The sequence below is a fragment of the Zootoca vivipara genome, chromosome 4 (assembly GCF_963506605.1).
Source record: "Zootoca vivipara chromosome 4, rZooViv1.1, whole genome shotgun sequence".
In the NCBI taxonomy this organism is placed as follows: Eukaryota; Metazoa; Chordata; class Lepidosauria; order Squamata; family Lacertidae; genus Zootoca; species Zootoca vivipara.
In genome coordinates this window covers 81,873,066-81,890,056 of record NC_083279.1, presented here as the reverse complement: position 1 = coordinate 81,890,056, position 16,991 = coordinate 81,873,066, and the positions used below count along the sequence as shown (strand labels likewise).

General features: G+C 41.7%; 1 protein-coding gene across 7 annotated transcripts; it reads right to left on the bottom strand.

Moving 5' to 3' along the window:
- C4H11orf65 (chromosome 4 C11orf65 homolog) lies at nucleotides 1-15,185 on the bottom strand. 7 transcript variants are annotated; one of them, XM_060273843.1, is made up of 10 exons: nucleotides 15,035-15,185; nucleotides 11,999-12,065; nucleotides 11,071-11,191; nucleotides 8,841-8,933; nucleotides 7,547-7,600; nucleotides 6,511-6,711; nucleotides 4,033-4,166; nucleotides 1,773-1,943; nucleotides 1,504-1,559; nucleotides 1-507 (listed from the first exon to the last, which is right to left on the bottom strand). In XM_060273843.1, exons 2-10 carry the CDS (start codon nucleotides 12,034-12,036, stop codon nucleotides 401-403), a joined length of 975 nt encoding a protein of 324 aa, XP_060129826.1. In that variant the 5' UTR covers nucleotides 12,037-12,065; nucleotides 15,035-15,185; the 3' UTR covers nucleotides 1-400. The 7 variants fall into 7 exon arrangements, with proteins under 7 accessions (XP_060129826.1, XP_034971315.2, XP_060129825.1 ...); XM_035115424.2 differs by lacking the exon at nucleotides 15,035-15,185 and adding an exon at nucleotides 14,842-15,028; XM_060273842.1 differs by lacking the exon at nucleotides 15,035-15,185 and adding an exon at nucleotides 14,897-15,028.
- Nucleotides 15,186-16,991: the final 1,806 nt, after the last annotated feature.

Below are 16,991 nucleotides of genomic sequence, written 5' to 3'. Positions count from 1 at the left end.
GCTCTGCAACAAATTACTCCCTATTCATACATCTCACTATTTTGGGAGTCCTTACAATGTCTGGGCAACACCAGGCACTTTCAGCTAGTAGACGTACAAGTTTAAAACATTATCTGCATTTCCAGAAGCAACTCCTTTATTCAATGTGCTTCACCACAACAATGGAATAAGGTTTGACTTTAAAAAGTTTGGGTTTTGTGTTAATGTGCCAGGACAAATAAGGCTGCGAAATACACAAGTACACAAAGATAGATACTTATCTTTCTACATCCAGCTTGTTTGTTGCTATCTGTCTCCTGAAGCTTTATTTTGATGCCGCTGTAGCTGCTGCTTGTAGAGATGTTAGGTGAGTTTTGCCACTGAAGTATTATCTTCAAATGTACAAGGTGCTTAGTTTGTGCTAACTCTTTTTATCCGAATGCATATGCGACTCTACTAGCTGCTTGATGGTGTTTGGTATTTCTTTAGATTCGAAAGGGATGACTGGTTTGTCAGTAAACTGGAAACCTAAAGATTAGAATTGAAATTTAAGAAATGCATTTTAAATAACTATTTCAAATTGAACGTTGTGTTCAGAAGTCTATTCGTATATGATGCTAAACAGCAGTTACTGTAGTAAGAGCTATTAGTTGGGATGTACCCCATTCAAATTTCAACTCTGCTATGAAATTCTGAGTAGCCTTATAGAATTACTTTAGGTTTTACATGCTGTTAAGATTCCTTGCCTGCTGCCAAGCTGCACTTTTTCTGCATTTATACAGAATTGCAGAACAGTCACACTGTCTCAGTAGTAATATGGTGGCAATAATGTCAGTTATAACATTTTGAAAAATATAACCAAAGCAGAACAGCAAACATAACTAGAAAAAACAAACACCTTTTGAACTAGTTAACACCCTTAATTGGTACAATGCCACAAAATTCCCTCAAATTCCATACTTCACTTTTTAACTGGGACAGAACTGTTTTATCTTTACCATATGGCAACAGTGAGGTTACTGAAGATGCAAATAATCTAAGCAACAATTCTCTAAGCAATGTTCTTTAAAGGTCAAGGCACACATTCTTCAATACCTCTGAAATTTAGGCATTAACATGTTGCATGAAATTCAGAGAATGAATTTTAAAGCAACCTGTGAAATGCAGATGCATGCTACAATTTCTACTGTGCAAACGCTTAATGAAGATTCTTGAAGAAAAATGCAAAAGAGATCCAAATAATGCATTATACTGTCCGTGTGGCTATCACTTAGCTCTCAACCCAAACAATTAGGTTGGTAAGGTGATAAGTAGATCTGCTCACAGGATTCATGCTACTTTTATCTACAGCCATTCACTTTAGAGAAAGACCCTGCTTTGGTTATAAATTGACAGGAATCATGTTACTGTACTGGCATGCAGGTAGCTGCAACACAGCTATTCTCCCAGCACTGTGTGTCAATTGGGTCTCGCATGGTGGAAAATCACATGGAGATTTGCCAGAAAGAGGCAGAGGTCCTTTACCTTGGAGGCAGCTGGAAATCCTGCTTGTTCCAATTTCTTTCCATTCCTTAACATACCTAGGGACAACAAAGCCCATTCAATAAAATGGAACAGAGGTTAGCAGAATTTTTTTCCTAGAATGGCTTAATGCTTTGAAATATATGTAGTATGATAAAATGACATTATGCTGCCATTAACACACAACCTGGATATTTAAAAATAAGAGCGGCCTTTTTGACAATAAATAATTAAGACTTGGAAGAAGAATAAAAGGTCAAATTAAGGATTACTCTTCGTAGTTGAGTGCATTTGTCCATTTCAGCAATTCATCCACTTCCCATTCCATTATGTTATCTATCCCTTCATCTTCCAGAGTGTTGATTAACCCTTCTGCTGCTCTTTGAATTAATAGTGTTGCATTTTTGTCCTCAGTTTTAGCTTGCAGGCTTTCGCCAAAGTACCTAGGAAACGGGAGCAGACGTTTTCATTTTACAGAGGGGTAGCAAAAATAACTCTCCTGTCGTACCTTAAAGCATTAACTATGGCATCAAATCTTCATATGCATGAAATGCAATTCTAAACCGGTTAGCATATACATGAAGGGAAAAGGGGGTTAGAGGGAGATTTAATGCAAAAAGGGCAGACAGTGACAACTGCCTAAAAGCAAAATAATAATTTACAGTGAACCACCAACAAGGCAGCGTTCATGACAATGTAAACACCCTAGTAGGTTGTTAGTTTTCTGCTACTCTCTGAACATTGAAAGTTCATGTTAATACCTAGAAACTAACAAGAAGTAGTTTAAACTTCTCAGGACACCTCTATATTGGATCGTAAGACAGCCGTCCTGGAACAAAGGAACTTTAAAAGGAAGTTCCAGTATGAAACTGCTGAATTAAAATTTATCAGGCAATTCAATTCTGTCACCTGCTGCTTGAATGGAAAGTGCAGATGTTTCTCACACTACATGTGACACCGAGGCCCGGGGGGGGGGGAGGGTTGTGTTATCACCAGCACAGTCTTGTCAACTGATCACCTTTTGATAAACCGGTGTCCCTTCATTTTGCATGTAGTTTCCCTCTGAGCTCATTTCCCTATGCCTGTTATAAACACTTGCCAATTTAGGATTACACTTCATGCAACTGATGAAGTGGGCTACAGTCCATGAAAACATATACCATAATAAATGTGTTGGTTTTTAACATGTCACAAAACTTACTATTTATGCATTTTCATCATTAGCTGTTATAATGTTATTAAGTAGAGGTGGCATTTTAAACTAAGATGTAACAAGGGTTGCTTTTTTAAAAATGCACACAAACATAGTGTTTTACAAGCTTATGGATAACCGGTATTTTGCAATTAGGTTGCGTGCAGCTCATGGTACGGAGGAGAGACCTTAACCATGAGCCTGGGTTCAGATGACACATTAAATCAAATCTTGGCATACTGTGTTGTGCAAACGCGACCATAGTGTTACAGCCGTGCAAATACAAGAGATCAAAGATCAAGCAATTTGCACAATAAATCCAATCTGTCAGACAGGGCAGCAATAATTGCAGGGACAACCACAAAGCAGTGTGCCCTGTGCCACTTGCAATTAACAGAGGAATTGGGGCACAACTCCTACAAGAAACACAGCCACATGGGGATTGAAAACTCATGCAGATCTACAATTCCCCACGTGCATGGCAAATCATTTTTCTGTGTTTGCTTCATTTCGCTAAAGGCTACTGACTGGCTTTGGCTCTGCAGCACATTTATAACACAGCATTACCTTTTTGTAGCAAAAAAAAAAGATCTCAAGGGCATGATGCAGTTCAAACTCAGCCTGCAGGTCAAACTTAGCCCACTAGACCTTCCCATTTGGCCCACGGTGCCATTTTAGGGCAGCCACACCTACTCACCCTATGTCATACTGGGTAATGGCTTCGTAAGGAGCAACTGGGAGCTTACAGTGAGCTGCTAGTACATCCTTTGCTGGAGCAAGATGTGCTTGCACCTGCCCATCAGCTGATCGGCAGTGGGAACGCTACTTGCTCAGGGAGGGTGAAGCAGTTTCCATTGGATGGAAAGCCTTTCTCCCTCCCCATCATTGCTTTTCAAACCTCCAAAAAGCAGAGGTTCCAAGAGCCAAACAGGGCTGTGTTGTAAAACCCTCTATGTTGTAAAATCCCCATGCTGTTCTTTAAATCGCCGATTTTCAGAAGTTTAATCAGCAGCACAACAATTGTGGCTTCAAAGTGCATAACCTGCTGTCTCGTTTTTCCATTTCAAGCATTTTCCAACACAGTAAACATGGGTGTTTTATTAAGGTCCCAGAAGGCCACCATACTTGGCTGGCAGGATGCTTTGGGCTTGGTGGGGCCGAAATGAGCCAGCAAAAGTGATGGAACTTTTTAACCAATGATTTATAGCAACCTGTGTCTAGTTGGCCAATGAATATAGTGCCTGAAGGAGGAGGTCTTTATCACGACAACTGTATGAATAGTAAAATTATTCAGAAGGTAAAATTAAAACAGTACAGCACTTCAAACTGCAGCAGCTCACATTTTTTTCAGCCACTCTATTTTTCTTCTTTTTCTTTTTCTTTCTACAACTTGTTTCTTCTGCACCTTGCAGTAGTGGAATTCCTTTATTCGGATGTTGTCTTTAACAGTTAAGGGGTCCATGTCCTTCCAAAACTGAAACACATTTTTTCACAAACTGTTACAAATGCGTAATAATTTTCTGACCCTTGTCAATGCTAACTTCCTTCCTTCTCCATTTATGCCATTGTCTCTACATGAATTTCCTGGTCACACACAGCTCTGCAGAGGATATTGCTGTTCCTGCACAGCCACCAAAACATAACTTCCTTGCCTCTCCCCCTCTTGTTTTGTAGTGGAGCAAAATAAAAATAAAATCAATGTGCTTCAGTTCTACTTGCCCATGCTCTGCTTAACTGAAAGCTGCTTGCAAGGACAGAGGAACATCAGAGAATGGTTGTGTTTGTTGTAATACAGAGGATGGAGGATGCTACCAGAGAGTTTAGCCTTGCTGTTAACTTAAGTGTCCTGGTAGTCTCTTGACTCCAGAAAGATCCATGCTGCCTGGTAAAACATGGGAACCAAGGGCTTAGACATGCAGGGCAAAAAATAGTTGATATTTGCCGACATCGATTCATACTGACATCCTCCTCAGGTATGCAAACCAGCACAAGAACTCCAATACCTGGAAATATATTTTTTCCCCCTCCTGCTCTTGTCTACAACTTAATTAAGCCACCCCAGGCACTTCCTAATTTGGTGCTCTTAAGAGTTCCTAGGAAGGAAGCAGCTTACTAATAGCAGCCTCACTATTGACTTTCAAGCATCTCTTTGAAGATATTTTTATGCTGACATGTCTATGCAGCTGTTTCTTGGTTAGCCAGTCATGTTAATGACGGCTTTTCCCTAATTGTTTCTATGGTGTTTTGCCTGGCGTGCTATGGTCCATGGGGTCACGAAGAGTCGGACACGACTAAACGACTAAACAACAACAACAACAACAAAATACTTTTATATACGGTTGTACATCACTTTGATGTTCTGTATGGGTTGGCAGTATGTAAATATCTTTATAAATAAAAAGCATTGCTGCTGCCACTGCCCCATTAGAATCTGTTAGTGTACCAGAGGTATACGTGTGGTACCCTATTTGCACTCCACATTCTGTTGAACTCGCTACTAGCTGCAGGAAACTCAAATCCGAATGGTATACTCACTTGTACTTCCTTGGGATACCCTAGGACACTTTCTTAGAGCTTTCTCCCTTTCTTCTCATTCTTATTAATTAAAATTGTATATATACCCATAGGTCTCAGGTTGGTTCACAACACAAAAGTTTCAATATAAAAGCACAAAATACGTAATAAAATTAATTAAAACAATAAGCAATTCTAATGTATAAAGATAAAGGGACCCCTGACCATTAGGTCCAGTCGTGACCGACTCTGGGGTTGCGCGCTTATCTCGCATTATTGGCCGAGGGAGCCGGCGTATAGCTTCCAGGTCATGTGGCCAGCATGACAAAGCCGCTTCTGGCGAACCAGAGCAGCACATGGAAACGCTGTTTACCTTCCCGCTGTAGCGGTTCCTATTTATCTACTTGCATTTTGACGTGCTTTCGAACTGCTAGGTTGGCAGGAGCTGGGACCAAGCAACGGGAGCTCACCCCGTCACAGGGATTCGAACCGGCGACCTTCTGATCAGCAAGCCCTAGGCTCAGTGGTTTAACCACAGCGCCACCTGGGTCCCTAGCGCCACCTGGGTCTAATGTATACGAACTAATAAAAAATACACTCCCCAACAAAAGTCCCAAAACAACCCCTAGCCCACAAACACAAAAATCCAACTTGACATTTTAAAACAATTTAAATAAAATAAATAAAACAACACCAACCCAAGTTAGAACAGTAATTTTAGCACCCCCTTGGCTTGGCTCTCCTTAGCTAACTGGACTTTTCATAACACGAGAAGAGCCCATCTAGTCCAGCATCCTGATCTCATAGGGGACAAGCAGGGAAGTCTATGGGAAACCCACATTCAGAACCTGAATGCCGCAGCCTGATTAGTGATTATTATTATTATTATTATTATTATTATTATTATTATTATTACCCCGCTCTTCTGGCTGGGTTTCCCCAGACACTCTGGGCGGCTTCCAACAAAATATTAAAAATACAATAAAACATCCAACATTAAAAACTTCCCTAAACAGGGCTGCCTTTAGATGTCTTCTGAAAGTCAGGTAGTTGTTTTTCCTTGACATCTGATGGGAGGGCGGGCACCACTACCGAGAAGGCCCTCTGCCTGGTTCCCTGTCACATTGCTTCTCGTAGTGAGGGAACCACCAGAAGGCCCTCAGAGCTGGACCTCAGCGTCTGGTCTGAACAATGGGGGTGGAGACGCTCCTTCAGGTATATTAGCACCACAAGGCACCTTGTCATGTAATACAAATTAGCTCTGCTGGCATTTGAGAATGATGCAGCAGATGAAAAGGCTTTACCCTATTGGAAAGGAGTCTCCAGCCATTATTCTCTATGCGTTGGTACCAGTCCCTGTGATCGTCGAAGCTTGCTTCCTGGAACCTTCGTTGTTGCCTTGCCTTGGCTGCTAGCTTTGCGTAGTTTTTGGGACTGTTTGCACATAGATCCACAACAGGTCTGTGGGTAAATATCTTGTAATATATGCATGGAGGAAACTTCACCTGCAGAGAGATATTCAATTTTAAAATGAGAAACTTGATTATTGACTACTGCATTTAAAAACAATGTGTTATTGTTATTTTTTTAATTCTCTGTTGATTGTAGTAAATGGCCCTTAATTTTAGTTCCTCTCAGAACTGGAAGCAAACTGGATTCTGCATTTCCCTAAAACTTATATTTAGGGCCTATGAAGGAAGTCATTATCATTTGCATTTTACAGACCGAAGAACAGAAAGCAATTTTTACAGGTATTTAATTCAAATGAGCAGAAATAACATGTAGGACTCATTTTCCCAGGTTGTACCATTTAATTGCTAGACTAAAATCCTTCTCCCTGGTGTATTAGCTTTCCATGTAGATGAAGATTCCTATTCTAGGAAGAGTACTAGAGTCTGAAAATCTCAATTTTATTAATTTACATTTAAGAGACTTCAAAATATGCAATATAAATTATGCAAGATGTTTAGGTATCATTTGCACTTTTGACATTCATCTAAACCAAGGGTGGGGAGTGCTTTTCAGCCTGGTGTGCTGCATTCCATTCACAGCAATCTTCCTAGGGCCATATGCCAGTGGTGGGTAGAGCAATGGACCACAATTTTATCTTTGTGCAGGATTGCACAAGGATTGCCATACTCTTCTCCATCCAGACAGGCAAGGGGCATTAGCAGAGTTCAAGAATACATTCCAGGCAGGTGAAAACACTGGAGGTGTCATGAAAAACAAGTCTGGGAAGAAACAGGGTGACCCAGGGAGATTGCCAAGCAGAGAGATCTGGAAGACTGCATTTGGTTCCTGGGCCTGAGATGCCCCACCCCTAATTTAAGTTATACTTACCCCACCTAGTCTGAATCTTATATGAATCCCTGCTGCAGCATCTATAAATCCTGCCTATAACCAAAAGAAAATAATTATGGCATCTTGTTTGTTAAGAGACCCTTGGAGACCAGATATGTCCAATCTCTGTTTACCGGTAGCTTCCTATTTCTCTTAAATAGGATTACTGCTTTACTTTGTTGTTGCTGCTGTTCTAGCCAGTTAACAATAATTATTTGCAAACCTAGTTTATAGCACACCAAGGCTGCAATCCTACACCCAATTACCTGCAGAAATTTGGCTGGAACAATTAATCTAAAATTATATAAACTGACTTCCTCATGGAGGTATCAAAACTATGGCTAGCAAGATGAGGCAGGGGGGAAAAAGGAGGACAGGCAGGTAGGCAAACAAGTTTGAAAACACCGATTTGCAAAACTCACTTTCAGCACACTAAGGCTGCAATTCTGTACCTACATACCTGGAGGTAAGCTCCATTGCACATACAAAGATTCAGAGAATCATAGAATTGTAGAGCTGGAAGAGAAGGGCATCCAGTCCAACCCCCTGCAGTGCAGGAATACATAGGATATATATAGCAATACATATAGGATTGTGATGTTAAAGCACATTAAATGTGTCTACTGGAGTTAAAGCTGGGTGTTTCATAGTAATTGTTGTTGTTTAGTCGTTTATTCATGTCCGACCCATGGACCAGAGCACGCCAGGCACTCCTGTCTTCCACTGCCTCCCACAGTTTGGTCAAACTCATGTTCGTAGCTTCGAGAACACTGTCCAACCATCTCGTCCTCTGTCGTCCCCTTCTCCTTGTGCCCTCCATCTTTCCCAACATCAGGGTCTTTTCCAGGGAGTCTTCTCTTCTCATGATGTGGCCAAAGTATTGGAGCTTCAGCTTCAGGATCTGTCCTTCCAGTGAGCACTCAGGGCTGATTTCCTTCAGAATGGATAGGTTTGATCTTCTAGCAGTCCATGGGACTCTCAAGAGTCTCCTTCAACACCATAATTCAAAAGCATCAATTCTTCGGCAATCAGCCTTCTTCATAGATGCAGTTAATTATTGGTATTATAATTTACTCCCAACAGGTCTACAGTATGTAGCTCTCTAAAACGTCTCTTGAGTAGCCAGCCATTTTAATAATTGCTATCTATTGCTTTTAAGTATTTTTATGTGGTTGTACTCCCCCCCACCCCAATGTTCTGCAAGAGGGTAATGTATAAATACTATTATGCAATTCGATAAATAGTAGTGAAACAGTGAAGTTAAAACAACGATCCTCTTCAATCTAACTCTTACCTCTTTAGGATCAATGAACCTCATCAGATGAGAAGGTTCTCCGCATATTCTAAAGGAAATTAGTTCTTTATAGTAGTCAAACACACCAATATCCTGGCCACAAGAGATAAATACAGTTGTTATTGGGGTAACCCAGTCAGATGGGCAGGATACAAGAAAATTATTTATTATTGTTGTTGTTGTTATTGTTGTTGTTGTTGTTACTACTACTACTACCACCACCACCATTATAGTTTGTGAATAATTAAAAAAAAGTTCAAAGGCCAATACATCTTGCCAAGAAATTGTGGGCTCTTCTTCTCCTCTTGCTTTATAGAATCAAGTAGCTTTCTCTGTTCCAAACAGCTTAAGGAAGGGCTGGGACTCCTTAGCAGAGCACACACTCTGCATGCAGACAGTCCCAAATTCAATCCCTAGCATCTTCAAGTAAGGCTGAGAAAGATCACTGTCTAAATGCCCCTGGGGAGCTGCTGTGTGGACTAAACACTGAGCTAGATGGATCAATGGTCTGACTCAATATAAGGCAGTCTCCTAGGTTGCAGTTGATGGGGGAGGGGGTCCCACCTGCGCCCCTGGAGAACTGCTGTTAGCCAGAGCAGACAAGACTGATGTAAATGGTCTCACTGGACAACTGCTTCAAGAAGACCTTGTCCTTGTTTAATGCTTTTTCTGAAAAGATCCTGCATGAACTTCAGGTTATGAGAGGCAATGGCAACCCAGGGTACTTTACCACTGACTAGTGCCTCTTTGTGACACATATTTATAGGCAGTTGCACAGACACACACTCTCATCCAAGCATATGACTTCTATTTGGAGGAACTTGTAATCATGTTTGGTTTTCCCTTCTCAATGCTTCATCTTGCCCCAATTCTTGTGGCTTGTTCCTTTCCTTTTGTGGTTTCTCCCCACCTTATGCTTTACTCTGTCAACTCATCACAAGAGGGTTTTTCTCCTGAGTTGCAGTGATACGCAATACAGGCAGCTCCCAATTTATGTGGAGGTGACATTCCAAGGCACTGTGCATTTAAGTGAAATTGTGTATATTTGAAACACCATTGAAAAAGTCTGCAAACACCCCATTCTGCCCTGCCCCATTCCAGCCAGTTTTGTAACATTTTTGTACCATTTGGGGGTTTGGAACTAAAATCAGCTGGAGTGCTTATTAGATGTCTCTGGGACCATGAAAGGAGAGGAAGGACTAAGACCAGGCATCCCCAAACTTTGGCCCTCCAGATGTTTTGGACTACAATTCCCATCATTCCTGACCACTGGTCCTCTTAGCTAGGGATCATGGGAGTTGTAGGCCAAAACACCTGGAGGGCCACAGTTTGGGGGTGCCTGACTAAGACTCTTCTCCCTCCCCACAGCTCTAATTCTCCTCAAAAAGCCCATCGGATGCTACGGTACTTCTATTTCAGAAATGACACATTAATTGCTTTCATACAGCGGGCTATAAAATAAAGCAGGCATGGGAAACCTTTGGCCCTCCAGATGTCACTGAACTTCAAACTTCTATCAGAGCCAGCCCATCCATGAGGCAGCGTGAAGCACCCACTTCAGATGGTGGAAGCGCAAGAGGCAGTGCTCCGCCCCCTTCCAGAGCACATCATTGCCGCTTGTCTTCTCTACCCATGAGGTAGAGAAGACGAGCAACCACACCTAGCAAAACACTGCTGCTCAGCAGTGGGAAGCTCTTGCTATTGCCGAGAAGTGGTGGAGGCACACCAGTGAGGTGGGGCAGGGAACAGCACATTCCCATTTCGCCTCAGGTGGCAAGATGCGATGGGTCGCCTCAGACTCCCATCACTCCTGAAGACTGGCCATGCTTGCCAGTTCCAGTTCAGCAGCATCTGAAGGTTCCTCACACCTAGTATATGGTAATAATTTGACCCTCAGGTACAGGAATACCAGGCTGACAAGCTAAAGTGCAGTCCATGTGCTAAATCACCTATAAGGTGGTTATTTCATTTTAATTAATTGATTTTTTTATATCCTGCCTTTTCCCCAGACCGAGACTCAAGGCAGCTTACAGATCAAAATACAAAAACACAGATAAACATTTACCATTGTTCCTTGGAGTTACAACGTTGATTATAGTTATAAGCTATGATCTAGAAAACCACAGAAAATTAAAACCAAAACCAAAAAACCCAACTCATACTAGAGAAACCCCAGAAGCAGATTCTTGTGAGGAAATGTATAGAAGTAGTACCGGTACTTCCAACTTACCAGAAATCTTTTCCAGGCTCTCTGAATAATCCTTGCTGCTTTACTTGCTTTTTCATATTCCTCACTGAGGTATAATTCTACGACAGCATCTGTTTTAGATTGTGACTGTCTTGAATGTTTCCTTCAAATAATATATTTTAAGATATATCATTCAAACAATTAGCAATTCATTAGTTTTGCATTTTTTTTGAACTTCCCTCATTAAAAAAAATTTATACAAGATATTTTGGCTATAACCAGGTGTCAAATTGATCAGGTGTCAAAAATGTCAGTGATGATAACTGTCTGGACTTACTATTTTACATTTCATAATTTAGGTGAGATATTGACAAACTAAACTATCACACAAGACTTATATATAGTTTATGCAGAAAACATGGGGGGGGGGGGAAGCAAAAGTAGAAAGCCCCCTGCAAGGAGGGAAACCAGCAGGAGGTAATAAATGCCGGTGGCTTTGATAAAGAAAAGCATTGTTTACAATGGTTTCAATAATAGATAGTAACATAATCTAAACTCTTTGTAATATACACTCAACTTGAAAATGGCTCGCTTCCACTATATCATGCAGAAGTGATGCACTGGAAGTTAAAGGCTCTCATACATCTTGATTCTCTGGGTATTTACTCAGGAGTAATTTCCGGTACGTTTAATGGGGCTTACACACTTACCCAGGAGTAAGGCCCACAGAATACAAAGAGCTTACCTCTGAGTAAAAATGCATAGAATCAGGCTGTTCGTTATCTTTTAGGTACAGGCAACTTCCCACCTGTGCTCCAGATACATAAGCCCAGCCCGGCCCAGCCCAGCCCATTACACCCCTGCCCCTTTCCGCCCTCTTCTGGGTCTGAAAATGACAAGCACATTGGTGGTCGCATGCCAAAACAGCTGCTACTTTTATATACTTGTATTTTTCAATTTACAGACTTACCCACGCTTTTGTTGGCTTTTGGAGGATTTAATTTCCATTGCAGAAAAATGCTTGGACCTGGATTATCCTATACAAAGAGCCAATGGACCAGAATAAGGGTTTATCGCTCATTTTCCTGACTTTATGAAAACTACCGTGTTTCTCATATTATAAGACACGTCTTATATTTATTTTTTCCTCAAAAAACACACTATGGCTTATTTTCAAGGGATGTCTTATTTTTTTCCTCCTCCTCCTGCCGCGGCCGGCATTGCTGCTGCGCCTATCACTATGTCTTATTTTCGGGGTATGGCTTATATTCCTTGAATGCTTAAAAATCCTGCTATGGCTTATTTTATGGGTATGTCTTAAAATATGAGAAACAGGGTAATTACCGTATGTGCAATAAATGAAGAACGTCGGGAAAATAGTGGTTGCCTTCTATACAGTACCGATTTTCATTCAAACACATATAAGTACATTGTCGGAGAAGCAAAATGGAACCTTTTCAAAAAGATGGACAGAAATGGTATTGCACAAGCCCCCTTCTCTATCTATCCTTGGTGCTTCTTCACAGATTTAAGAGCAGGGGGGGCCCAAGACACTTTGGCACCTGAGGTGAACCACAAAATGGTGCCATGGCAGAAGGGGCAAGTGAAGATCTACACCAGGAACAAGGGTGAAATAAGGATCTACATCGGGAACTAGGGTAGGGTGGGGGAATCAAATCAACCTTACTCGATGGTTGAAGTGGTTATCAAAAGCAGTTGTGGCAGGGAGAAAAGGGCCCATTTTGAACCAGGCAGGTGCAGCACCCAGGGGAAAACAGAAGGTAGCCCCCACCATTTCCTGCCTAGGGCTGGGAGTGTAGCAGGGGCCCAAAGGGCCACAATTAAGATGATAATGTAAAGCTCTATAAATCTTGGAATATGCTTATTTTAGAAGAGTTATGGTAACCTGATGCTTTAAAGAAACTGATGATTCAGCAAGAAGCCGTCCCTACTGGGATAGGTCAGCTACCGTAATACGTCAATCACAAAGAAGCAATTCATAAACTAGAACATAAGTTGTTACATCCACACGTAACACAGGTTCCCATGCATGTAAACTAACAATATGTAACATATCACGGTGAGAATCAAAGTTTAGTTAGTGATGCTTATTGCACATGCATATTAAATATGAAATGAGGTAATGATGAATATTAAATATACAATGATGTAATGATTTATGTGATTGGGTAAATCAAAATCCTTTGTCTGAAATGTTATAAATTCCTCTGTCCCACATTGGGCGGGGTTGCAGTTTTGCAAAAAGATTACACTATAACCTTATTGCTTTGCAATAAACAAAATGGACTCCTAACTCCTCTTGTCTCTGAGTTTTATTGGCCTAACTCAGAAAATAGGCATTTTTTACCATGCAACAGGAGGACACCAGCTGTGCCTCCTGTTCTCCGAGAGGTTGCTTGGGGGGGGGGGGGGACTGCCGAGAAGGTGGCAGATCCGGCCTCAAAGGAGTGCACCAGCGGCAGCATCCATTGCATTCCTTGGAGGACGGATCTGCTGCCCCAATACATCCTGCCACCTGAGGCAGAACCACCTTGGTTCACAGGTGGGCTGGCCTTGAATAAGAATGCTTCAGGCGATGTAGTTTACAAACTGCTGCCCTAATTTACAAAGTAACAAAATTGGATTTGAAAAAAAAAATAACAAGCCAGCGTTAATTTGTTTAAATGAAGATAAAAGTGGCTTCATTGACTTCTAGATTGCATATTAAGTGCTTAATAACAGTCGCATTTAGATTGGATTGCAGCAATGTACTCTATATGTGGAGCTGCCTTTGCAGGTGGTTTGGAAACTTCAGCTGGTTAAAAGGAACAAAATATAAAAAATTAAGAAATCCTTCCAATAGCACCTTAGAGACCAACTAAGTTTGTCATTGGTATGCGAAAGCTCATACCAATGACAAACTTAGTTGGTCTCTAAGGTGCTACCGGAATATTTTTTTATTATTATTATTATTTTGTTTCAACTACGGCAGACCAACACGGCTACCTACCTGTAACTGGCTGAAAGGAATCTGACAGATTATTACCCGGGCCAATAGATCAGGTCATACTAGTTCAGTATTAAGCTGCTTCCATTAGCAACTAGTGTATTTCTGACCTCCATTCCAAGTTCTCTCTTTTGGGGAATAAGGGTTGGAATAACATTGGCACATGATACCTCCCCAAATGTATTTGCTCAAACATTAGGATCAGCTTCAGAGCACATGCCCTATATTTTTCTCTGCCACTAGGTAGGAAAACACAAACCAGGGGGGGGGGGCTTTTCAGTGGCGGTGCCAAGACTTTGACAGTACAGTAAAACATTTTATGAGAGAGGCCTGCGTGGTTCTCTCTTTAATTACTTTTAGACAGTTGGCGAAGACTATAGGTTTTTTTTTTTCAAAACTTCAAAGGGACTTTCCCAGGTCAGGGTAAATCAGGATTTAAAAGCGAGTCATGGGTGCTTCCAGACTGCTGCTATTTAAGGCGGGATTCAATCACATACAGCACTGGCAACTTCAAGTTGTGTAATTAGTTGGTTTGGCAGTTTTACACACCCACACCCCAAATACCCTGCACTACTCCAAAAGAGCTGACTTTTTTGCTGTACGGAAAGTGATGGAAATATATACAGTACTGGAAAGCAGGGTTGGTGGGTGGGGAGCAGAAAACACTCGCTGTGGTACCAGGTAATCTAACCTCTCCACAAACAGGGAATGCGCCTTCAACAGCAAACAAATATGGGAGAATGCCAAATAAGCCACCCGTCTGGAGGAGCCCTTCGTCACCAAGGAGAAGGCCAAAGAAGCCCCACCTGAAAGTTAGGAAGCGTCACCAAACACACAGAACCTCTTTCTGTGGGCGCACACGTGTGAATGTTCCAATAAATGCGTGCACAGGTTCTACCATATTCCCGTCCGCGTTTCTGCGCCCCCCGAGTACAGTGGCGGCAGCTTCGCCCTCCTCGGAGCTTCCCTTCCCCTCGGCACCCTCCCGTCCCTTTTTACCCCTGCGCCCAGAACGAAGCGGCCTTCGTCTCTCCGCGTCCCGCTCGCGGGGTGTTTTCCGGTTGCCATAGGAACCCCCGGAGGCTTCTCGGCCTAGTCCCTTCCCCTGCCTGAGGCAAGCCTGGGAGGGGCGTGAAGAGGAGCCCCGGGTGGAAGAGGGGGAGGCCGGCAGAGCAACGCGATCCGTCTTCGAAAACCGGCGCGATAAATACATGAAAAGAAATTAGCAAGCTTATTTCTGCCCATGTTAACAAGAGCTATTTGATTATCAGAAATTAGTAGCAGGTGAAGTAGTTATTTTTTGGGGGGGGTGCAATCACCTGCGAATAGCAACAGAGCAAAGGCTCTAAAAGAGGCAACTGCTGCAAGAACTATTATTATTATTTATTATTATTATTATTATTAGCACTTTTCCCGGGGAGTCATTCTTTTTTTAACTGATCCTTTAAGGACTTGGGAGGGCATTGCTTTCTTTATTTTGGTTGCGTATTTCATGTTTTTATTTATATTCCGATTTTATCTTGCGAACTGCCCCCCCCCCGCCAAGACCTGTGGGTAGTATATACATTTAATAAATAATAACAGTAATAAATAATGACCCATGAAATTATATTGCGATGAGTTATCCTCAGCCCTCAGGAAAATGTGGAATATAAAGCTACGCCATGCCATAAATAACACACCTCCCATACCACAAGAAGATCTAGCATTTCTATCCCAGGTCAATTATAATTACTCCTAGCTAGTTCCAATAGGGAAGAATTAAGGGGCATTAATTCTTAGTTAATTAAGTTCAGAGGTTCCCAAATTGGTCAACAGGCTACCGGCGGCCCAGAGCAACATGCCTGTGGATTTGGAGACGACATATCCATCACACTAAATATTTATATTGATTTTTAATAATAATAATAATAAATTATTTATACCCCGCCCATCTGGCTGGGTTTCCCCAGCCACTCTGGGCGGCTTCCAACCGAATATTAAAAACAGTACAGCATATTAAAAACAGTACAAAATCATATTACTTTTGTTTCTCATACTTTATTTTATTGTATTCATCTACATTTTGAATTCTGTGGAATTCAATTTGTTGTAAGAAGTAAAAGACACAATAAAATACAGTTCAGAAACACAGTGTCTAGCACAGTGCATTACAATTGCTACAACAGGTAGAAAATGTCATTAAGTGGTCCAATAAGTTTTCATGTGGTTTTTGTGTTTGCGCGCATGCGCATCGGGGGGTTGGGAACGACTGTCCTGGTTAAAGGACTTCTCCCCCTTATAACCAGAGCTGTGAATACACTGTGTTGCATCCTAAGTTAACCAATACAATACTGCACATTATAAAACCCTCACCATCTCCACTGTAGTCTGAATAAATTGTGCAAAATTTGCCATTTAATATGCTTCTGCTGCTCGTATTTATGTGTTTCGTTAATTTATATATAGCTTCCATCTCACTAGCCATCCCCACCTCTCCAATTTCCAAGACAGCCTCAAGAACAAATAATATCTTCACTTAAAGAGGTTTTCTGGGTACTTAATTCTGTGGTTGAATTCCAGTAAATCGTCTGAAATAAATCTTGGGTCAGGATGCAAGATCTACGAGGCTTGCATGTTGAGCATTCTGGTTTATGGAAGTGAGTCATGGGCTACTTACACCTGCCAGAAGCAAATTCTCAATGACTTCCATATGTGTTGTGTCAGGAAGATATGGAGCATCACATGGCAGGACAGAGGCTCAAAGATGTGCTCTTCCAAGCCCACCTTCCCGGCATGTTCACACTTCTGTCTCAGGGATTTATACAATGGCTTGGTCATGTACAAAGAATGGAACATGGCAGGATCCCCAAGGATGTGCTACAGAGAGCTGGCTTCAGACACCAGGCCTGTTGGCAGACTGACTCTGCGTTATAAAGATGTCTGCAAATGTGATATGAAGGCTAGCAACATTAAC